The sequence below is a fragment of the Phasianus colchicus genome, chromosome 27, assembly GCF_987193195.1.
Source record: "Phasianus colchicus chromosome 27, bPhaCol1.hap1.1, whole genome shotgun sequence".
Classification (NCBI taxonomy): domain Eukaryota; kingdom Metazoa; phylum Chordata; class Aves; order Galliformes; family Phasianidae; genus Phasianus; species Phasianus colchicus.
Genome location: NC_143462.1, coordinates 5,449,135 through 5,472,149, shown reverse-complemented (window position 1 = coordinate 5,472,149; position 23,015 = coordinate 5,449,135). Strand labels below are relative to the sequence as shown.

Genomic DNA, 23,015 nt, shown 5'->3' with positions numbered 1-23,015 from the left:
CTCAGGTAATAAGTAATAGAAATTGAGGAAACAGCCTCGAGTTGCAATACGGGAAGCTGAGATTGGATATCAGGAAGAATTTCCTCATGGAGGGGATGGTCAATACTGGAACAGACTGCACAGGGAGGTGGGGGAGTCCACATCTCTGCGGCTATTTAGGAGATGTGTGGATGTGGCACACAGGGACACGGCTCAGCAGTGGACTTGACAGTGTTAAGTGGTGGCAGGACTCCATGATCTGAAGGGCTTTTTCCAACCAAAGTGATTCTATGATTCTTCAGTTCTATGGAGTTGACTACATGGCAGTGCAGAGGTAGGCTCCAGGCCTACAGATGCAGAATCACAGAACCATAGCATCGTTAAGGTTGGAAAAGACCTTTAAGCTCATCTGATCCAACCCATCCTCACTGTGCCCACTGAATTAGACACTCAAGTGACCCTCAAGAAATACAGAGAGACTTAGCAAGCAGCACAAAGTCCTTAATTTGCAAAACTGGATGCTTAACAAGGAACAGTCATTTGGGATGAATGACTGATATAATCCAGAGCGGTCATCTGAATTCCTTCGGCTGCACAAAACATTCACAGTGGAGCCTGAAATCAAGTTAAATACGAGGTTTTGGCATTTCACTGTGATATAAAAACATAAATGTGATCGAAGGGAAGAGGCAGTTTTGTCAGATTTTGTTGAAAAACAGTGCATATCTGTAGTGAAGATTCATGCAGTTTGGCTGTAAACTGGTCTTATTTCATATGCTGACTGATCTGTTTCTATTAAAATCAATTTTTTTTTTTAATTTTTTTTTTGGTCAGCACATGCACATACACGTTCTTCCTTTCATTGTAAAAAGAGACAAGTTGTGATTACTTTAAGGGGGGACATTTTTGTGGAGTTCACAGTTCCATCCTCTCATCATAACTAACCATAATTTGTACCAGAACTGTATCACTTTGATGTAACAGGAGGTGAGATTTGGTTGGCACATTTGCAAAAGCTCTGGAAAAAGCTCCTCTCATTGCATTTCGCTTTATTTAGGTAGGATATTTACACCTAATTACACATGGTTTTGCTATACTTTTTCTCCATATTTGCACCTATTCGTATCAATTTTTACAAATACACACAAAGCAAAAATGTGATTAACTCAATGTAACACACACTGAAAATATAACGTGCTCTCAGATTGAGATTTTCCTGGCCAAGTCTGAGCTTGAAGCACATTTTAATTATTTTCCTATAAATTCCTGACAGAATGATGTTCATCATGGAAATGCAACTGATACTTTGAAGACACACTCATTTGGATCCAACTCCTAACGAGCACTTTGTACAATTTAGCATTCCCTTACTATAAAAGTGATAACGTTTTCTAAAATAACATGTGTTTTTAAATCACCCCCTTCTGATGATGTTTTGAATGTAAAAATAACCTCATTAATGCCGACAAGAATGCAAACTTAGTCTCCTGAAAATGTGAGAAGACCACAGGAATCCCATGTGACTCTGACTTCCTTGCCTTATTGGAAACATCTGTGTCTACTGGTAACCTCAGACCATTTCCAGGTTTGACTCCAAGAAAAGAATTTCACAACCTTTTTGTGCATCTTAGTCTCTCTGAGTACTTTTTCAAATCAGGTTCTGAACATGCCTTTTGCTTTTGGAGAAAAGGCACAGATTAACAAGTCTACTCCAAACCAGACCAGACTTTGCTTCGTGGTTTGCTCTTTGCAAAGACAGATTGGCATGTGACTGGTTGTGGCCAACATGATAACATGGTGATCAGGACCAGTTGATGATAACTGGTATAGCTTTTGTGGAGATACAATGGTCAAAGCCAGGTAAGACTGCTCAGGCAGGCATCCTTCTGGCAGTCCTGCTGGAAACATATCTCACCTTTCCATTCACCAGGAACATCTAACCCAGATGCCACACTGGAGGTGATGATCTACAGGAAGGAAGCCTCATGAAGGTCTGGCAGGAGAAGCTGGGCAGCCCCATAAGCAAGGTGTGTTGCCCATAAACAAGTTGTGCTGTCCAGGCAAAACAGCCTCGATAGAAGGCAGCAGCTCAACTCTGCCTTCAGATCCAGCACGTCCATCCCCACTAGGGTCAGCAATTCCTGCATCAGCATGGGCACCTCTAATGCAAAAACTATACACTGAGTGCTGCACACCCCAGACAGCACCCACAGAGAACTTTCAGCCCCATGCAAAGCTGTTTTCTGAAAGCTTGTATGCATGTTTTGCAAGGTTAAGGCCTGAACCTAAAGTCTTCCAAATTAGAAAGATCCCTCGGTCAAGGCACAATCTTGCCAAAGCTTATCTTACTGTTATCTTTCTGTTAACTGGTACAGCTGGTAAACCCCTACCCGCAACTCTATTTTTAGGCAATCCCAGCTTTCTTGCTGTGTGCAGTTCTTACTAATCAGTTATTGTGATAGCTGCGCCTTTTGCAAAGCAGTCTTACTGTAAGGCATCCCAAACTTGATTAAAGGTCTCAGGGCATGAACAGAAGCAATGAGCAGAGATTGTCTAAAGTTACACAGAGGAGGAAGACCGGAAGATAAGCTTTAGCCCCTGCATTATCCTCTCCATATATATATATATATAAATTGCAAATTTGTTAGTCACTATGCTTGAACCAATGTCTTGTTATAAACTAATCTGAATTTAGGCCTCATGATTCCTATGGTACCTTGAAAGTTGTGGGCTACAGCAGATAAACAGTAACAATTAGTCAACACAGTATTTGAAGCTGGATCCATGTTTCATTCTACTCAAGCAAACTTTTTGAACAGCTCAGCTAACATGCTGGCTGTGGATTAAGTAACTGATTATAGCAAGGGATTGCTTATATACGAAAGTGATGTAATGCTGGGATTGAGTCCAATTCCTTTTCGGGCTCCAAAGCAAACAGAGATTCCTTTCAGTTACTTTTCATTTGCCTTTGATTTTTCATTGTTGGCCAGTGGGTAAATTAAGATGCCCGCTGGACAACACTAAGGGAAGAGAAGGAAGGAGGTGCAAATTGCTTTCTTCAGCTGTTGGTGGCAGTGTGATGAAGGACAGAATCGCGTTTGGGATCCCCAGGCTCTTCTCTCCTCCCCTTGCTTTGCAGCCATCCCTCCAAGGTACAAAACTTGAGCATTTCACAGGCAGCTTGGGATTGAGGGGCCCTGTAACACAGGGAAATTCGAGCTTTTCCCCCCTTTTCAGAGCTACTGCAAGATTCAGAAGCCAGACCTTCCTTCTGGAGAGCAGAGCTTTGTGAATGGATGGCATGGCAATGAAGTTAAGCAGAGCCAGGAAAAAGCTGGAAAGCTGCAGCTGCCCTGCCATGCGCTGCAGTAACTCAAAGCCTTGTGTCGGGCTGCCTGAAGCTTCCTGCAGCCGGCAGGGCTGGTCTTGCACATGGCTCCAGTCTACCAGGGCTGAGGTTTCAAACCAGCTGTGCTTCCACTGTAAAACCCCAGGACCAGCTTGCGGTTGCTGATACCAGCTCTCATTGGGTCTCCTTTGCTGACAAATTGGACAAAGTGCTCCTTTATCTATGCTTTCAGTAGAACAGGATCCAACCCAAATTTGCCAGTGGACAGCTTTTAGAACCCACAGATTCATGGCTACTTGCCCACACTGAAGACTTCACAACCCATAGAGAACCAAGGCTGCCTTTGCTTTGCCACCTGTCCATGCTGCCTGGTCCAAGGGAGCTATTTGGAACCACTTGGAGAGGCCACAGGAATTTACAGCTGAGCTTGCCACTGCCAAAACAACTCTTAACAGCTCTACCCTGCTGGCTGATCTCCAAACTTTACACCAGAAACACATGGCTGGGTAGCATCTAGGTCTGTTTTGGTGAGCATCCTCCTCAGTGCCATCCTGCAGCATGAAGAACATCCAAACCTGTTGGATGCAGTCATTTGGCTGCATGTTGGGCCATGCTTATAAGTAACCCAGAGGCATTCTCAGCATTTGCACAGGTAGAAATTTCCTATCACTTCCATGAAAGGCAGCAGATTCATTGTTCTACAGACACAGGTTTGTGAAAAGATTTTCTGGAGGATTGCTCCTTTTCCTTTATGTCTGTTTCTTGCAAGGAAAGCAAACCATTCACACAGACTCTTGACTATCTGCATTCAAGGCACTGACATCTGCAGTCAATTCTGGCAGATGTTTCCATGCTGCTGTCCCCATCAATTAAGCACTGCATTTCCAACCACATCGAAACAGTGGCATGATTTGTGAAATAATATTTGATGCTTTCTGTCCTGGCAGAAACTGACTGCCAAAAGGTAATCAGGCACATGGGTTAGTGGGCATGATGGTGATGGGTTGATGTTGGACTAGAAGATCATACAGGTGTTTTCTGACCTTCATGATTTCATGAATTATGCAGCCGATATATCATCAGGCTGGGACACAGACTTTGTCTCAGAAGAACAACAGCCCAGAGAAGAACAGAATGAAATTGGTAGGATCATACAGGGGTTAGAGTCTTCTTATTTCACATGGTGTGAATTTTACAGCAAATTTTTGCCACTTATTGCTTTTTTTTGGAATAATTTGTCTCCCAGGGCACAGTGGTAGTTGGAGGTAGCTCAGCTAATAACAATTACACAGTCTCTTGCACAGAAGCATCTAAATACATCATAAAGCCAATCTTCATAATGCTCAGCTCCAGTAAAATCACCTTCTGTGCCTACAAAGGAGAAAGTCTGGGAGCCTAAACCAGCACCCAAGCAATGGGGAATGCCTACAGCAAGATGAGAAATGATGTGGAGACCTCACAGCCAAACTCAGGGCTTGAAAGCTCGATTCTTCTCCCTGCTTTAAATCCAAAGTAGGAAACAAAAAAAGCCCACATCACTGATGAGCAGGGGAGGGGGAATTGCTGCCCAATTCTGCCATTTCAGCTGTGTAAACTAATGAACATCACTGACATTTTACTGTTTTCTGGCAAGTTCTCAGATTGCTTTTGCCTGTGCTGCTGGGGGTGACATCACCTGATTATGTCACTGCTGTAAAGCAATGAATACCAATTGCTCTCCTAAGTCTGAAAGTGATTAAAACCATCAAGATGATTGTGCACAGCTACTCAGAGAAGATGGAAACTCAGGCACATGGAAATCCAACACCTTACAGCAACACAAGGAATTGCCCCAATATTTTCAAGTCTTTCAGGAGCCATTTGCAGAGAAACAGATATTTTTGCAGCTCTCAGCCTGTGTGCATTTGCAGCCACTTTCTCTTTCACACCAAATTACACTTGCTCCAAATCAGAGATCCTCAATAGCATAGCAAAATTGGAAAGAGCTTCATTTACTTCAAGCCTGGATCACGTAACACCTACATAAGCTAATTCTGCTATTGCTTATGCTGACAGACAGAATCACTAAAAAGGGAGGGAGCTACTGCCACAAATTGCTGATAACTTTATCAGCTTCAGTTAAAACTGTCTGGATTTTCCCTAGCATAAATGGAAGTGGCATCTTCCTTGTAACTCTTCAAGTAAAAATACATATTCCTAGAATAGGAACTCTTCAAACTCCAATTTTCAAGGGAAACTCCAGTTTTGGAGGGAAGATTGCCCTGGGCAATCTGGTCTAGATCTGGAGGTTGGTGGCTCTGCCTGTGTCAGGGGGATTGGAATGCCATGATCCTTGGGGTTCCTTCCAACCCAAGCCATTCTATGATTCTATGATTGGTTCTGTATTCGATGGCAAACCTTGAAGGAAGCCAAACATTACAGAATTACAATTCTCCATCACTAAATTATATTGTTTTTTCATGTGCAGTTCAGCTTCTTGAAACCTTCACAATGTTACCCAGTTGCTTATGCTTTAGGACAACTCTACTCCTGAAGCAACTTCAACCTCCTCTGCCCATTTACATCAGCGATACATACAATGACAAGTATGACATTAATGGAATGGACACTTTTCACCAGAAGGGCGACTGAATTTGGGGCTCGGGAAGAAGCTGAATCTCAATCCTTGGAGACTATAAAACTGCACTGGGTACAGCCCTGAGAGAACATATGCAGAAATACTCCTTGCTGTTCATTAGATTTATTATGTAATTAATTTAAAGTGCCTCAAGTCTCTACTGGGCTTCTACGTGGGTGTTTCTGTCACTGCACCAGGACAGTTTCCATACTTGAATACTTGAAGATACAGGAACTGCAGTTATAACAAAGCTGATAAAATATGATAGAGCTTTTCCTTCTGAGCTGTCGCAAGTATCTGCCTTATCAGGGGAAGGTAATCAGAACCATTCTATCCTATTTGTAAAGGCAGTCTGAAGCTTCACCGGGGTTGTTTTTCCCTAGCTGCAAGAAATGTCTGGAGGCACAGTACCTTGTCTCCTGGTTGTGGGCGCATCACTGATACACGGTCGTAACCTTTCCGCAGCAAGACCCAGAGAGCATCCAACTTCCCCTGCAATCACAAAGAAAGAAAGGAAAAAAAAATGCAGCATGCTACCTTCAGTGCAATAGCAAGTGAGCTGTACAAACTTACATTTTGCACTTAACCATTTGCTGTGCCTGTACAAGGTGCTGGAGAGCAGTGCTTTCCCTTACAGAAACTTCCTCTGAACCTGCTGCAAGTGCAAAGGAGAAGGCTTTCAGATGAGCAATAGGAAGATGTGCCTAGCAGTCAGCAGTGCCCGTGCCTATTCTTCGTGTATGCTACTGAGCATCTCCAAAATTGGTGACTTAGGTATCTACAGGGTTGAGTCTCATACCTACTCCATTTCTGGCATGGTTCTGACAAAATGCTAAATGAATGCAGAAATCTGTTGAATTTGTATGCCACATTTCCTCACTACTCTGCCTCCTCCTCCTCCGGATTTATGTGTCAAAACCATATGCAGTGGAATGTGACTGAAGAACCAGAGTAGATGTGGCACTGAAGGAAATGGTTTAGTGGGCATGGGGGGATAGGCTGATGATTGGACTTGATGGTCTTAGTGGTCTCTTCCAACCTCAATGATTCTATGATACTATTCTATTCTATTAACTATCCCTGCATGCAGAGGATTGCCGTACCAGGTCTCACACCCACACACCAGTTGGCACTGGCATCTTCTCCAGGCAATGACACACATTTTTCAGAATACTGTATTCCTATGAGCTCACTGTCAGTCGCCCAGTGCACACTGCCTTGGTTTTGACAAACTGCTCACCTTGCTGTGTGGTCTCGGATCCACGTGAGCAGGCACAAACCCAGACAACTCAGCATGCTGAAATCTCTCAGTGACAGAAATGTTGGTTGAGATATGGGGCCATACCCTGCCTGTCCTCCCTGCAGTGCTGCTCTGCCACACGAAGCATTTGATTCCAACTGAAATTCAGCAGTGAAATGTAATACCAGGCCTGCAGTTGTGTTCCAGATGAGCTGAATGAGGTGAGAAGGACCAGCACAGGGCTGTGTAGCATAGGAACATATATCAAATCATCTGCTCTGAAACATATATCTGTTGCTGAACAATTCTCTGCTGTATCCCCATTCCATTATGCTGGGATTTCACTTTCAAAATGGATTCACCTTCCAGGAGGTCTGTAGAAGGATTTCTGTATGTGCAGCATGTTGGCTGGCTCAATGGAACACTATGGATATGTTACAAACTGCAAAGGAATTTACCAAAATCTTCAAATTAATGTCATTTGGCCCAGAGGCTGTTAAGTGAATGCTACCCAAAGACTTGTAAAAATTTGTCTGGAGGGTTAACAACACACTTTACTTATTGACATATCTATTATAGAGACATCACAGCCTCTGATAGGCCAAATTAAAGAATTAATACACATGCGCTCAGTGCACCTCTTCCTTTCTCAAGGGCATATATGGAGTCTTCTCCTTCCTTTTAAAGAAACCATTAGGGCCATAATCCTTTCTGACACCTACGTTCCTCAATGAATGTATTAAGCCAACGTTTCAAAGCTTTTTTGGGAGTTGGAGGGATACATGGGTGGAGACAGACAGACACACACACAGAATGACTGCATAGATGTTGTTTTCCATAGGATACTGGGAAAAAAGACTTCCTAAGGTGAGAGCCAGGAAAGTCTAATTCTCAAAGGAAGAAGCAAGAACCTCTTCTGTCAGATTCCTGTATTAGGACAGCCTCTCTTAGACCAGAGGGAAACCATCCCTGTCTGTGAATCCATCCAAACCCATCCTTCCAATCTGAAAGCTCTCCCTTTGAGTCCATCTTTCTCCCTTCATCAGAGCTCATGGAAGTTCTTGGTCTCCTGTCCCCTCTGACAACTGAAGAAATAAGTACATTTTTTTCATACATTTTTCCTATGAGAAACCAAAGGGAAAATTACAACTTTACACGGAATAAAAAAGTCTTTACCTCCAACATTCTACTGATATTTCTTGGGGAAAAAAAAAAAAAAAAACAAGATCCATCTTTGGGAACTTGAATGGAGCTTCATGGTCTGCCTGAGACATCTGGACAGAAGAAAGGGAATGGATCATGGAAAGGGTGATAATGCTTAAAGAAATGAAAATGGCAATGCATTCATTTGGAAACAGAAGCACTTCTGTGCTCTCCAGTAGATGAGCTGGGCCTCTCTTAGGTTGGAAACTCTTTTGCAACTGAAGTGCAAGGTAGCGTGGAGGCAAAAAAATTGGGCTGGAGGCAAATAAAGCTGTGTCCTTCTAGATATAAAGTCCAGAAAGTGGAAACAGTAAGAGATGTAGATGATAAATGAAGGAGGGCCACTTCAGGTACTGCCTGAAAATTAACATATCTTCCTAATGGTTAGGTTTCTTTCTAATGGTTAGGTCAGCACTGCATGGACTGTAGTCTAGCAAATGATCTGGTGCCTAGAGTGATCCTGAGACCTCGTATGTTGTCAGTCAAAGGCAGTTTTGTAGGCTGCCTGTAGATCCAAGCTGCCCTTGGGCTTCTTCCAGGGAGGAAGATGTGCTACATCAGCTTTGCAAACAGAGACAGGAAAGACCAAAGCTAGAAAAATGTGTCAAGGTCACACAGCACAGCAAATCATTAAGTGGCCTCAGTTTAGGATGCATCTGAGGTTTCTTTTTGGGAGGATTATTCATTGCTTCAACCTCAGCCTTGAGGCAGGTCCTGCAGGTGAGTTTTTGTGGATGAACAGTGAATTCAGCCTTGTCTTATGGTACTTTTTGTACAGTTGTTAAGAGACTGCTATTGGCCTTTTTGAGTCAACCACAGCGATGAGGTGGATGCTCCATCTTTGGAGACATTCAAGGTCAGGCTGAACCAAGACCTGAGCAATGTGACTGAGCTGTAGATGTTCCTGCTCATTGCAGGAGAGTTGGACTGGAGGACCTCTAAGAGTTCAAATGATTCTATGATAACTAACTGCTACAAATGCTCTGAGGAGAAGAGATTGATGCAGATAGAAGCAGAGGCAGAAATAGGGGTGAGACAAAAGCTCTCAACCAAACCAAAGCATAGACAGATCGGTGACTGGCTACAGCAGGGACCATGTCTTGAACCAAATGGCATAATCCTCATAATCCTTTATGATCCTTTACTTGCCTCTACATTTTCTGCTGCTCCTCCCTCTGTCAGATGAACTGAGGATTTGGCAAGTTTCTTGAGAAGTTTCTAGACTTGTGGTGCTCCTTGGGTTATTTACACTGACTATTCATATTGTTGAAGCGATATTTTAAAAGTGGGCTAAGCCAGTTGGCGTTGTGCTAAGAAGTAACAGCAGCAAATAAGAATAACAACAACAATAATAATAACAATCTGTTAAGTGTCAGTAGCTGCAATTTGGCAGCAAACAAAGCCCTGGAGCATTTCTAGCAGCAATCTATCCACTCTCAGCTAACAGCTGTCTACCTACCATACGGACGCCACTCTGGAGAGGGGATGTAAGGGGAAGAAAAACTCCATCAGACAAACTGGCAAAAGGTAGAGAACTCCAAGTAAAGCTGATGCTTGTGTTGCATGGAGAAAAGGAGGCCTGCTGGCCCTAAAATGTGAATTTCCTGGCTCCTTGTCAGATTCAAGCCACCTTGGTTCACTGCTTCTGAGATTTAATTCCTTGCCCACTTCCTTTATAAGTAGATTGCCACATGCATATTCATCCACCTTCCAAAGAGATGTTTCAAACAGCCCAGTGGGGTGGGTGGAAACTTAATGTCTCCAATCAAAGGAGCTGAGTGCATTTAGAGCTTGAGGATGAGGGAAAATTTGAGTATCAGGAGCCATTTCCTACAGGTGAGGTCTAGTAGACTGGGAAATATTCCCCCTGAAAAGCAGTGGAAGCCTCTATGTTATTTTAAAAACCAGACTGGAAAAAGCAGTGAAGGACAGACTCAAGCTAGCAATGCTGCTTTGGCTGAGAGTGCAGACCCAATGACTTAATAGGCTGTCCCTCCTTGTCCTCCTTTGCCTCTTACAACTCCATGATAGCTTCCCTGCACACACAAATTCATCTTCATATGCTCATGTCTTCTGGACAAGAACTTCTGCCAAGAGTGCTGGTGAGCTATGCCAATTTTGCTAGTTCCTTACTGCACAGGGAAAGTAATTGCAGGACCTCTGCTTCACAGGAATGATCCCCTCTGCTTTTTTTGAGTGCTCGTGGTTGTACGTGGGGAAAATGTTGGATACAGAAATCCAGTTGGGTACAGCTCAATAAGGGGTGTGGTGGCAATTAATAATTAGGCAAACTCTCATCCACATATTCAGGCTGCTGAACACTATCCAGATGTGGAACATGCCAAAGTTAGGGAGTATTTGGATATGGGGTTTTGGATTGGACCTGTCCTCATACTGTAGACTTTGAATGGCACCAAGGAAAGATTTTTCCAAAGGAAACAGGAAGATATATCACCCATGAGATACTTCTAATGCACTTAGTCCCCTAATAATTAAATTCTTGCTGTTATGAAGCAAAAGATGTTCCTAGTCAGAATCAGAACGGAACTTGAACATACATAGAATCTTTTCTTCAAGCCTCTTTTGAACTCCCAGCTGGGATAAGTCTGCAACAAACTCCTGAGTTCAAAACTGATTTTCTGCCATGCAAAATAATCTCTAAAAACAAACTGAAAATCTACTGAGACTGTCATCCAACATCATGAATTGGTGAAGACAGAGGGGAGAAACTCAGCATTATCTCTGATGGGAAAGACCTAGCTCTCACAGCTAATGATCTGAGGTAGTGGTGCTCACATGGATTCCAACTGCCTCTTTGTGCTAAAATCAGTGTTTCTGTCAATTCCTAGGTGGTTAGAGTATAGTGTTGTGTGCCTGAATCCAGACTGCAGCACACAAAAGCAAGTGAGCTGCTTCTCTCAGCTGGATGAGGTCATTTCCATGAGCACGTAGTAGGAGTGAAAATCTTCCAGATGAGACTGGTGTATCTTACAAACACTTTGCACTAATGTAAATGACAATGCAATGAATTTAGAAACAAAGGAGCAGCTATATGGGATGGTGCTTACTGCATTCCTGACTCTGAACTGAGAACAGTTGAGTCTGTAACCTGTCCCACCAAGGGAATGAATAACTTTCATGAACACATGTTGAAGTCATTATAGCACAATTGCAAATGACTTGTTGGTAGGCTATGTTTATTAGATGATAATCTTTAAGGGGGAAAAGAGAGAGGTCATTGGACCAAATTTTCACAGAGGCTCACGTTTCTGTATCCTCCGGAAACCACTTGTACTCCCTTGTGCATCCTTGCCATTTCAATTGCTGGATTTGAACCAGCAGCAAGATCAATGACTGAGGAAAGCCAAAACGTGTTACTTGCCCAAATTCCTCCGGGCACTGCTCGGCTGATCAGTAACAAGTTACAATGCAGGGAAACCTGGGTGTACTGCAGTGAAATATATCTGCGTCGTAATAACGTAGCTGACAGAGTATGCCTGACCAGGCTGGCTGCTACTAGACAGGGAGAAAACAGGGGACTAAAAACTCTCTGTTTCAGCAGTGAGGCACTTCCTCACTTAGAATAAAGTTTAAGTTGTGTTCAACATCAGAGGGTTTAACAAAATTGCCTGTGGAGATATTTTAACCAGAATGACCACTCTTCAAAAAGAGATCCAGGTTCCAGCAGTGCAGGGTTTGCACTCAGATATGAACTGTGCATTTTTAGTCTTTTCTGATTACTGCAGTGCTGCTACAAATAGCCATGAACTGAAAAGATACGAGAAGGGTCTCAGCATTTCCTGAAAGGATTAACCCTGAAAAATGTAGTAACAAAGAGAATGCTTTGATAGAAACATCTCAACATATCCTGACTGCGAGAGATTAGCTTTCTGACTCTGGAGTGTTTTCACGCATCATCAGTGGATGATGCCAATGATATCTGTTGCATGTGGTTTGTTTCTCTTAATCCTGGAAGAATGTTCACGTGTGCCATGAAGGGTTTTGCTTCAGCAAAGCATCCAGTTGCTTGCTTGCTTAAGATGGCACAGAAGGGGAGCCCTCCCAGTTCCTGTGGGCTACTGCTGAGCAGCTCTTGCAATGCTTCTGACCTGATATCAGCATGAATTTGATTCTCCATTCCTGAGGCATTCTAATACAGCCAAAATCTTCTCGCAGGGCATCCCTTCTGCATGAAGCTGGCCCTGCGACCCACGTCTGCTGGCAGACATCCATGTGCTGCACTGCAATCCTTGATCTTCTCAGAACATCTCTGGTGACATTTAGGAGCAATTACATTCATATTTCTTTCCTCTTTCTAAGGAAAGAAAATGCAATTTGCTCCCTGCATCTCAGAGAATATGCAGTATCGACTAAAGGGACTAACTTTGCAAGCACAGTGGAGTTTGTAAGAACTTTACAGAAGCTACACCACTATAACTGATCAGCTGCTTATTCTGGTCTAAGAAAGCAATGCAACCCTGAAATCTGTTTAACCTGATGGGAAATTGCCATTGCACATATGGCTCCTTTCTATAGCACTTGTCCTTGGTCACTTGTTCAGAGGGATTTCCTTATGTACAGCTCCTCTACCGGCACCTTGAGATCACAGTTTAAAGTTCTCCATTTTTACCCATGGAGGTGAAAATAGACTGCTTAACACAGATCTGGAAACGCTTAACGGGGTACATTGCTGGACTGGACTTACCTTGATTGGAGAGTACCACTTCCGAGGAGAGGAAGGTCTGCGCATGTTGTTTGCAAGGTTCCTGGGTTCGGGGAACTCATATTCCTGTTCTGGCATCTTGACCCTGGCATTCTTGGCTTTCTCTAACTTAGCGCCTTCCTCTGTGGAGCCCTTTTCTCCCCAGCGCACCTGAAATGACATCAGCAGAAAAGTGAGGGTGGGGAAGCGCTTGAGAAAAGCTGTAAGAATATTTCATTGCAATTTGCATGGGAATGTTGCCCATGTATCTCAGGCACAAACATTGTACTGCAGTAAAGGAAAAGACTGTCCTAAAACTTAAGACCTTCTATTTGGCTCTCAAATATTCCTATATAGAAAAAAATTTGGTTCAGATGCAAAAAGAGTGAAGTTTGTACCTGTCTCCCAAGCTTTTTGGTTAAACTGCCGGAATGCTTCACAACTGAGTTCACAACTCAGACTTTCTGATATATAAGCTGATGTCTATTTACCTCCATTCTCTTGATGCCGCCAACTCCTCGACCGCCATAATAAGAAGCATCCACTGTTGGCCATTTCTTCTTTGGAAGACCATCGTCATCTTCCTCCTACAAAACAGAAGGAAAGGGTTGCACTGTTAGAAAGAAGGAACTGAGTTGGTAAGGGGCAAATAGTTTTCAGCCCGTAAGAACTGGTGCTGTAAAGGTAGTAGTCCGTTGCTGGTTGCTTTCCCGAGGATGTACACTCATGAAAAGAAAATGTTTCATAATATAAACACCACCACCACCCGAAGGGTACAATCAAGCTCCAGCAAGAATGTGTGGTTTTGATTATTTGTTTGTTTTAAAGGGACCTTTCATCCTTTTTAATTTCTATCGGTGTATTCTACATAATACTGGTACACTGTAAGAACTGCACATATGCTCTGACCCACCCAGTGCCTCTCCCTTTAACTTCTACAACTCTGTCTGTGAACTGGCAAAGCAGAAAAGCAGAGTCCATCAAAAACGTTCAGTATTTCCTGTGAAAAATGCGAAGAGAAATGAAAAATGGTCTCTCTCTTTTTTTTTTTTTCCCCTTTCTTCCTTTAATTCTTCACAGGGATTTGGCAAAACTCCAGAACTTTGGAGCTTTCCAAAACTGGGAAAGCCAAAAATACTTTGAATTCGAACTCTCCAGTTGGAAAACTGAAAAACTGGGGAGGAGGAATAAAAATTCGAGACAAACTATGCTTTTCATGCCAAACAAAAGCATTTTTTTTATTTAAAACAAACCAAAACCATCAATCGGGCTGCAAAATTTGCCCTGATCTCAAGGAGAGTGGGCAAATGAATCATAAATACACAGCTCTTCTCCTTCGAAGCTGATCTCCTCTCTCTCATTGGAGTAGCTGAGGCTCTTTGTTGCAACCTAAGAACTTAATATCTCTGCATGAAGTTTTCCATGAGGACTTTTTTTTTTATTAAAAAAAAAAAAAAAAAAGGAACCAAAGCCATCTAAATATTTTCCTTCAGCAATTCTCTCTTTCTCTCTCTTCAGCTTAGCACAGACTGGACTTCTCACAACAGGAAATACCAGGGTTTAGGAAATCTTCCCCACAAGCCCTTGAAAACCCTGCAAGTCGCTTCGATCTAAGATAGGAGGGCTTCTGCCAGGACAACAGAAACACCACACGCGCAAAAAAGGACTACAGCAAACATCTGAAAAACAAAAGAGTCACAAGCTTTCTTCCGGATGAGCCTGTTTACATGTTTCGAAGGGCATGGGAGGTTTTGCAATATGAGCAGAAAGAAAAAAAGCCAGCAGCAACTCAATGATTTCCTACACACTTGACAAATGTGCTCATAACACACGTGAGTTGCTCAAGTGAAGCAACTGGAAAGCTGGGGGTCAAAGTGGGGAGCCAGCAGGAGAATGAGGAGGAACACAATGCTGCACACCAGCATCCCAGCTCAGTGCCCCATTCACAAGATCTGAGCCAATACCACGGGCATGAATTATCACATCCTGGCTCAGTTTGGCCCATATTAGCTACAGTGGAGTTTTTTCCTGAGGAAGAACTGCGTAAGGAACTTCAGCTCTGACCCAATAGCAGCACAAAAGGCAGCCCTGGAAAATCCAAGTGCATTTAAGGATGCTGGAAAGTGACTGTGCAGAACTTGGCATCTTTCCACCCCTCTAATCTGCTTTAGATGGAGCTAGAGTTTCTTTTACAAAATAATAATAATAAGGACAGAGCTACATTTCACTGTCAGAGATCCAGGTTCATCACCACTGGATTTCAGAAAACAAAGATGTGTTTATCTCAGAGGCCATGCTGGGTTCTGTATGCTTTGACCCTGACCTGAGGGAACCTCATCTGTGGGTAACAGAAGGATAACTCAGGCTCCACTAGGGACATGGAACCACTCAGGGTAAAAATTCAAACTAAAATTGGCCAGATATAAAAGTTTGGACAAATTACTCCTCTCCCCACCCTTATAATTATTTTCACAGTTGTCTCTGCAAAGCCTGGATGTTGTCAGAACTTAGCATTTATAGAGCTCTGCCTGCAGAAAGCACTGTATGACATGGGGCAGTCAACCCTCTGAGTAATTGTTGTTAACATCTAATTTTACAGCAGAGGAAACCTGGATGTGAAATTCGTTGTCCTCCCGGATTGCAGCTTCCTACACCTCAATCCCTTCTCCCAACACCAGGCCCACTTCCAAATTGCAAGGCCACCTCCCAAATGCAAAGGCATTGTTAGATTTGGAGGACAATTTTCTTGGTTCATAAGAAATATTTCATTCTTGCTTTCGTGGACCAGGCATCTGGATAAACCCTGCCCAATCTTAACCATCCCTGAGCCATTCTGCAAGAACATGCCTTTGGTGTTTCTCGTATCTCCACCTCTTCCAGACAAGCTTGCAAAGTATTGTCAGAAAGAACTAAAAAATCGTAAGAACAAAGAGAAGATGCTCTACTGGTGCTCTACTAAGGAGCAGGCTGAATAGAGAGCTCAGCTCTTGTTAGGCACCAGAAAACCCACCTATTTGATTATCCTCAAGACAAAACTGCTTAGAAAGCCAGCATTTAATGGTCTTACTGATCATGGAATTCCTGCTTTATCCATGGTAAAGATCCTGCCTGAAGGATATATCCTCAGAGGGTAAAGTGTACATGGGAAATAATTAAAAGAGAACCCCTGTATTGATGGAGGAGGAGAAGAGACACTGAATGATTCCCACTCTACGGCTCAGATGCTGAGCAACATGAAAAATGAAATAACATACCCAAAGTCACAGAGGAAATTGTTCTACAGAACAAAACACCTGAAGTCCCCAGATTTATGTCCCCACCTCGCAGTGCATGGGGAATACATCCCACGGTTCACTGCCTCTACACTAGTAGAGTATGTTGTGCTGGATCTGCCTAGATATTTCGCATTAAATTTGGTTATAAAAGACCACACCTTCATGAAGTAACCACAACACCTCATTTGTTTCCAATAACATCCCAGCTCTTTTAAATGCCTGTATCTCAAAAGGTTCCTTTTCTCCTCCTCCCAAATTTCCAAAACACACTGTAAAAGGGGAGGAAAAGGGAAGGAAAAGAGCTGGCATACTGCTGCAACCTGGCTTTATTTCAGGAATAACAGAATACATTTCCTGCCTTGGTGTCTACAAAATAAATTTCATCAGAACTTCTCTGAGCTTATTTTGCTATCTCCCCAGTAAGGCTTTTCAGGAAGAGTAGAGTGGTTTGGAAAGGATTAATAAATAACAATAAGTGAGGGTGCAAGCAGCTCCATTCCTGTAAGCCATTCATTGGCTTTGTGACTGTTCAGCTGTGGGTGAAAGAAATTAGTCCACAAAGAGATCAAGATGAACAGAAGGTTTCATCTGCTGACTTCACAATAGCTGCCAGGCAGTGAGTCAAAATCCTCCTTTTCATGCAGGCCTTCCATGACAGCAATAATTACCTTCAACATCTCATGACTTTTGCTGTTGAATGGTGCTTTCCCTCCAGGACTTTCTTGTGTATGTGTGCTTCAGTGTATGTGGGCAGGACAACAACAGGCAAAAGGATTATCCAATTACAGGCTGGTTGGTGGCTTGGTCCTGGTGCCATGGTAGGAGTGACTGTGGTGCCCAGGCTTGAGCCTCATGGAAAAACTGGGTTTTACTGATGAGGAGAGGGTGTGCTCAGGTCATCTGGACTGTGTCCTGCCTGGTTTTACCAGGTTTCAGGGCATGTTGTGTCCCTGAATCCGTTTTGTGGGAGAAAGCACAGCCACAACAGCAAATAAAGATAACAACAGCACATGTTTAGATGTAATAGGACGTGTAGGATATGGTTTAGTGGGTTAGATTGGGTGATCTTGGAATCTTTTCCAATGCTGGTGATTCTGTGTTGACGCTGCCTGGTGTTTAGAAGGGCAAGAAAGCAACAAGAAGAGCATGTGCCTCCTGGGGACAGTGGGAAGTGCACCTTATGACACAGTCAGAACTTGTCCTGTGGAACAGCCCAGTAGCAGAGCCCTGGCATAAGTCAGGTAGTGAAAAGGAAATTGCTGAAAGCTGGAAAGCCCTGCAGAATGCCTTTTTTTTTTTCTCTGTAGAAGATGGGTTGCAATAATGAGAACCAACTTCAGCTTCTTGGTACACTTCTCATTTAAGTCAAATAAGTCATTCCAATAAACCCAGCCTGAAAGTGATGGGCACTTGAACAAAAGCAGCTGTTTCTTTCTCCAGCTTCTATCTTACAGATAGAAAGAGCCTTCCTATTCACAGGGAATAAAGAATACAGTTTTGATCCGCTATCATTGAGTCAATCGCAGGCCAGCAAGGTGCTCACTGACTCCTCGAGGCATTCACCTCTTCTGATCAGCATTAACTCAATCTTTCCTGGCTCTAAGTAAAACCATCTGTCCTTCATCTGGGGTCAGCCTCCTCCAGCATCCTGCATTGTCTGAAGAACACAGCGGTGAGTTGACAGCATTTGCACTTTCAAAATGAATTCATTGGAAGTTTCTAGCAAGTAACAATTTCCCTCACCAACAGTGAGCATGGCTCCAATATGTCTCAAAATGCCTTTTAAGCAGAGTTCAATAAAACCTTTGGTGGGTTTCTGACAGCAATGCTGCTTTCCCCTCACTGTTATGGTATAATGCATTCTCCTTGCAGCGCAAAGACATATGGGCCTCAGCTCCCAAATCTGCTGATGCAAGAATTCCTCTTGTCTTATTTTTGCCAAGGTTTTTAGAAGAAAAGAATCACACTGTAACTGCAATGCTGCTGCTTAAGGGATTAGCAGTTTTTCATTCTGGAGATGAGTAGTTACTATGATTTCTACAAGGGAGAAAGCTATCCACAAATTATAAGAAAAACAACTCCATCTTCTATTAGTTTTCAGCAAAGTAAAAAATCTGGAGTATTCAGTCCTCTCTGAAAGCATCATATTACTGTCAATCCCACTCTGTGGATCCAGCTCTATAAGAGTAAATGAGACCAACAAACTGCATCTTTTTAGAGCTCCTATTGTTTTTCCACCAGTGGGAGGCTTCTGTAGGGGAAAACATGCAACACAGAAGTCACAGCTCCAAGCATTACTGATCACTGAGCACTGCTCTGATGCTTTCCAGTTTCTGAAACAGTATAAAAGTGGGCTTTCCTTTGGCTGCTGATTGTACAAGGTAGCTTTAGAAAAACTGAGTACTGAGTTTAAGGGATACGACATGGTGGAAAGTACATGTGGAATTGTGTCTGCTATCAGATTAGTCTCTATGTTGGCAGATTGTTGCAACTAAATCCCCTCATCCCAGGGTCCCAAAACAGAAACAGTAGGAACAACATCTAGAATATTGTATAGACTGCATTAAGAAGGAAGCAGGTAAGCTACAGGTAGCAAATTAACACAATTGTTCTGCTTCTCTGCAGAGAAGCCACTGGCAAACACACAGTTAGAGGAAAGCCGTGAAACAGACTGATGAACTGAGGCCTGTTCCATCCTAAGATTTGCATGGACTCTTACTCTCAGAATCAAAGAGAAAATATAACATGCCCAGAGATATCCTTACAGTTTAACCAGAACGAACCTGAGGTCTGCTGCAACTGGCTCAATTTTGCAGCAACTGGTTAGCTTTTGCAACACTTACTGGTTTTAGAAGGGCTTCCATATACACGAAGCATGCCTTCTTACTTAGCACAGAGATGTAATTTCCCCTTCCAGTCCTTGGCCAGAGAACCAGCATTCCAGAATGATGTATTTTAATTAACTCCAGCAATTGAGTCCCTTGGCTTGGAGGCATGTGTGATGCTGAACGGAGCACGTGCAATTTTAGACAAGTATTTTCCTTTTCATTCCAAGGATCAAAGCTGCCAAAACTAGTGGATATCCATACAGCCCAAACAGAAATGGCCACTTGGAAAATAAGCCAGATGTTTGTATATGGATGCATGGAGCAATGTTATTCTGAGAGATGTGTGCCTTCACAAATACCTTCAGCATTGGACCCAAATGTAAACCTCACTTGGGTCCACACGTTTAGATTGGAGTTTTGCTTCAGGCCTGTCCTGAAGGAAACGAGTACTAACAAGATAGAGGTTCCTGCAGCAGCAGGTTTAACTTCCTGCCATGGTCCATACTCTACCATGCAGCAGAATCATAACCTCTTCTAAGAAAGCTGAACAAAATTTTGTCCTAAACATCAAGGAAATTGGCTTGTTGGTGTTACTTACCTCACTGTCTTCAGCAGGAGGTGGAGGGGGCTCTTTGATGATCTGGAAGAATAAACGAGAAAAAAAAGCGGTAAATCAGATTGGTAAATCAGATGCAAATGTTGCTCATTATGTGATCCTTGTTCCATGTGAAGTGACAGCAAATCCGAAGTAATATACCCTGGATGCTCCTTGATATCCCAATAGGAGCCATAGTGCTGGCACACTGGTAACAATCATTGTTTTACCTGCACAAACATGTTAAATTCAGCATGTCCTTCTACTGGCCACTGTACACACATACATGTCCTGCCTCAAATTAATTAGCATCTGCACAAAGACTGGAAAAGAAACCAAGGTGAAACAAAATGCCCCAGAGACACTGGAGAGGAGTAATTGCTGTCTCCCAGAGCAATACACCATTACAGAATGTTGTGCCATTCATTGGTCTCCTCAAGAATGCTTTTCACATTGTCAGGCAGTATATTCCACTCTCATATGGTTTTCTTTAAAATCTGCATATGTATGTACTTACATACATATGTACATGTGTATATGCACATAAACTTGAAAGTTCTTCAAGGATTTCTAACTAAAAAAGCAATCAGGGTGAGGTTTTAGACCGGTCCAGGATATTCTCCATAGAAACAGCTTAAGTTTATGTGGGCGTGAGGTTATTATTTCATGCAAAAAATTTGCATCTCGAGCTCAGCAGGCAGTTGGCTATCATCATGGCCCTCCACTCCAAGAGCAACAGAGAATCTTCCAAAAGGAAAGCAGTTGCATACAGACACGTCAAATCTCTCTCCTTTACACGCAACAGACCCCAATGCACGGCCACTGCAGGCAACATTGAATCCAGTCACTCGTGTCAATGCAGCTGCCCCAGGGATGGAATTTCTCCTGTAGTTTTAAGTCCATCTGGATGAAGCAGCCCCTTCTTTATGCTCAAGATAATGAGTTGGATGTTGCTGGGGTGCTGAGCTCCTGTCAGGGCTGTATATTGAGTATAAGGGCTGCCTAGAGATGGGATGCAGATGTACAGGCTGAGAGATTGCCCTTCAAAAACAAAATCACAGTCCCAAACAATAACAGCTTGGCTATTTAAATGCAGGAAGAGAAAATGACAATCATATTAAAGGCCCCGAAGACATAAATATTTACAAAAATTTCCCTCACTGTTGTTTTAACTTCTCTGATGAGCTCACTGTTTTTATTTTCTTCTGCAAACCCCAAGTCATGCAATACAGCCATTAATGAGAAGCATGTGCCTTAGACTTAGGAGGAGACTGGGGCTAGATCAGTCCTTTTTACACATCACACTCCACATATCCCATTCCTGGGCAGCAGGTCTTTCTTTGTTGGCCTTCAGGGTTCTCGAGGAATCTCTGCTAAACACCTTGCATGCTTGGGTGCCAACACTGAATCTTTGTTTATGTGCAAAGGCACAAAGCCCACATAGAAGCACGGGATGACGTTTCAGGAGTGATGTAGGCGCACCCAGTCCTGCTCTGGTGCAGCAGAACCATGGGTCAAGTCCTGGCTGCAAATGCACTGACCATGTTAGGGACAAATGAGATGCCCCTAAGAAGAAGTTAGCAACAACACAGTCTCTTGTACATCTCATGACACAATTCATGACTCTTGTGTACAAAGCACTAAATAAACACAAGGTTTTTCTAGTCACATTTTCAGATGTTTTGGTTACTTGTCACTATAATGGTCACTCTTCAGCAGACCTATCTTTGAACCAAAACCCTTAATCCAAGCCCAAAACCAAATCCAAAGCTCGGATACAAACTTAATCCAAACAAAACGCTGGAAAATTTCAGATATCTCACTCATCCAAAACATATCTACTGGAACTAGTCTTACTACCTTCCCTAATGTTATTCTGGTGGAACATTGTGGGTTTCAGTGGAGTTTCTCTGATTTGCATTGGCATGAAAGATGAGGATAATCCATCCGACATACTTGGCCCAGCTAAGCATTCACAACTTCTCAGCCAATATCACTGGAAAAATCTTGAGATTACAGACTTGGATATGATGGGATATCTGTGTTCTTCATATATTTGTATTCTTTCTCACAACATACACACTCCGGCATTAACTGATTTATATGAACACTCATTTTCTTTTCTACCACAGACCAAGTGAAAAAAAGAGTGATTCCTTGCATTATTAAGCACTGAGCACTTCTAAGAACAACTGAAAACTCATCAGTTGGCTGCATAGATTGGTTAGTTTGGAGAAATCAGAGATGGGGAGAATTTAGTCTTCTCTGCCTTTGAGCCTGTATGAAATTTGGAAGTTTGTCATATACAAAATATATTATCTCACCATCCAGATCTGGAAAGGATTGCAGGAGCCTACCTCTCTATGGAAAACCAGTGTTTTACATAGGTAGATAGGGGTAGCTCAAGGGGCAAAGGTTTTAAGCTAAATGAAGGAGAGATTTATATTAGATGTTAGATGAAAATTCTTTATTCAGAGAGCGGTGAGACACTGAAACAGGTCGTCCAGAGAAGTGCCCCATCCCTGGAGGTGCCCGAGACCAGGCTGGATGGGTTTGGGCAGCCTGTTGTGGTGGGTGGCATCCAGACCATGCAAGGAGTTGGAACTGGATGATCTTTAAGGTCCCTCCCAACCCAAAATATTCTATGGTTCTACAAACAGTAAAAATCTTTTCTTTCTCCTGAGTTGTGCACGAGACCATCATCGTGCAGTAGTGGAGGCAGTGAAGCAAATGGGAGCTCTCTCTGCCACCTGACACATGAGCAAAGCAAACACCAAATAGGAATAACAGGATCCCAGAACTGAAAGGCAGTGCCTTACAGCTGCACAAAAAGAAATGACTAAAGTACAAGAAAGAAAACACTTCTACAGGGAACTCAGAGAGGATAGAGCCCATGCTGGCACAGAAGGCTCAAGTCCACCACATCTTATTCTGGGCTGCACCTCTCGCCTTCCCCCTGCTTTGCCAGATGACACACATGGACCTGCTGAATGCAATCAGCTGGGAGCATGCTTGGCCAAGCAAAATGCTTAGGCTAGTTTAACTTGGCAAAGTAGAAGTGTTTGTTCATGTGTGCTGCAATTGTTTTGATAACCCCAAGCCATTTCTGGGCTTGCTGCTGCGATTGTATCTCCTGTCCATGTCTTTGCAAGAAGGAAAATGTGGTTAAGCAGCCATATTTGCTTGCTAGGTTAGGAATATCTGAGGGTTTCACACATCACTGCCAT

The 23,015-nt window shown here is 43.0% G+C and overlaps 1 protein-coding gene across 1 annotated transcript in view; it reads right to left on the bottom strand.

Moving 5' to 3' along the window:
• The window catches only part of ANTXR1 (ANTXR cell adhesion molecule 1), an 89,057-nt gene that overhangs the window by 12,859 nt on the left and 53,183 nt on the right, over nt 1-23,015 (bottom strand). Inside the window, exons 14-17 of the mRNA XM_031607990.2 lie at nt 19,792-19,833; nt 13,582-13,677; nt 13,094-13,261; nt 6,357-6,437 (exon numbers count right to left, since the gene is read on the bottom strand). Coding sequence (XP_031463850.2) covers nt 6,357-6,437; nt 13,094-13,261; nt 13,582-13,677; nt 19,792-19,833 — 387 coding nt within the window. The remainder of the gene's footprint in view (nt 1-6,356; nt 6,438-13,093; nt 13,262-13,581; nt 13,678-19,791; nt 19,834-23,015) is intronic.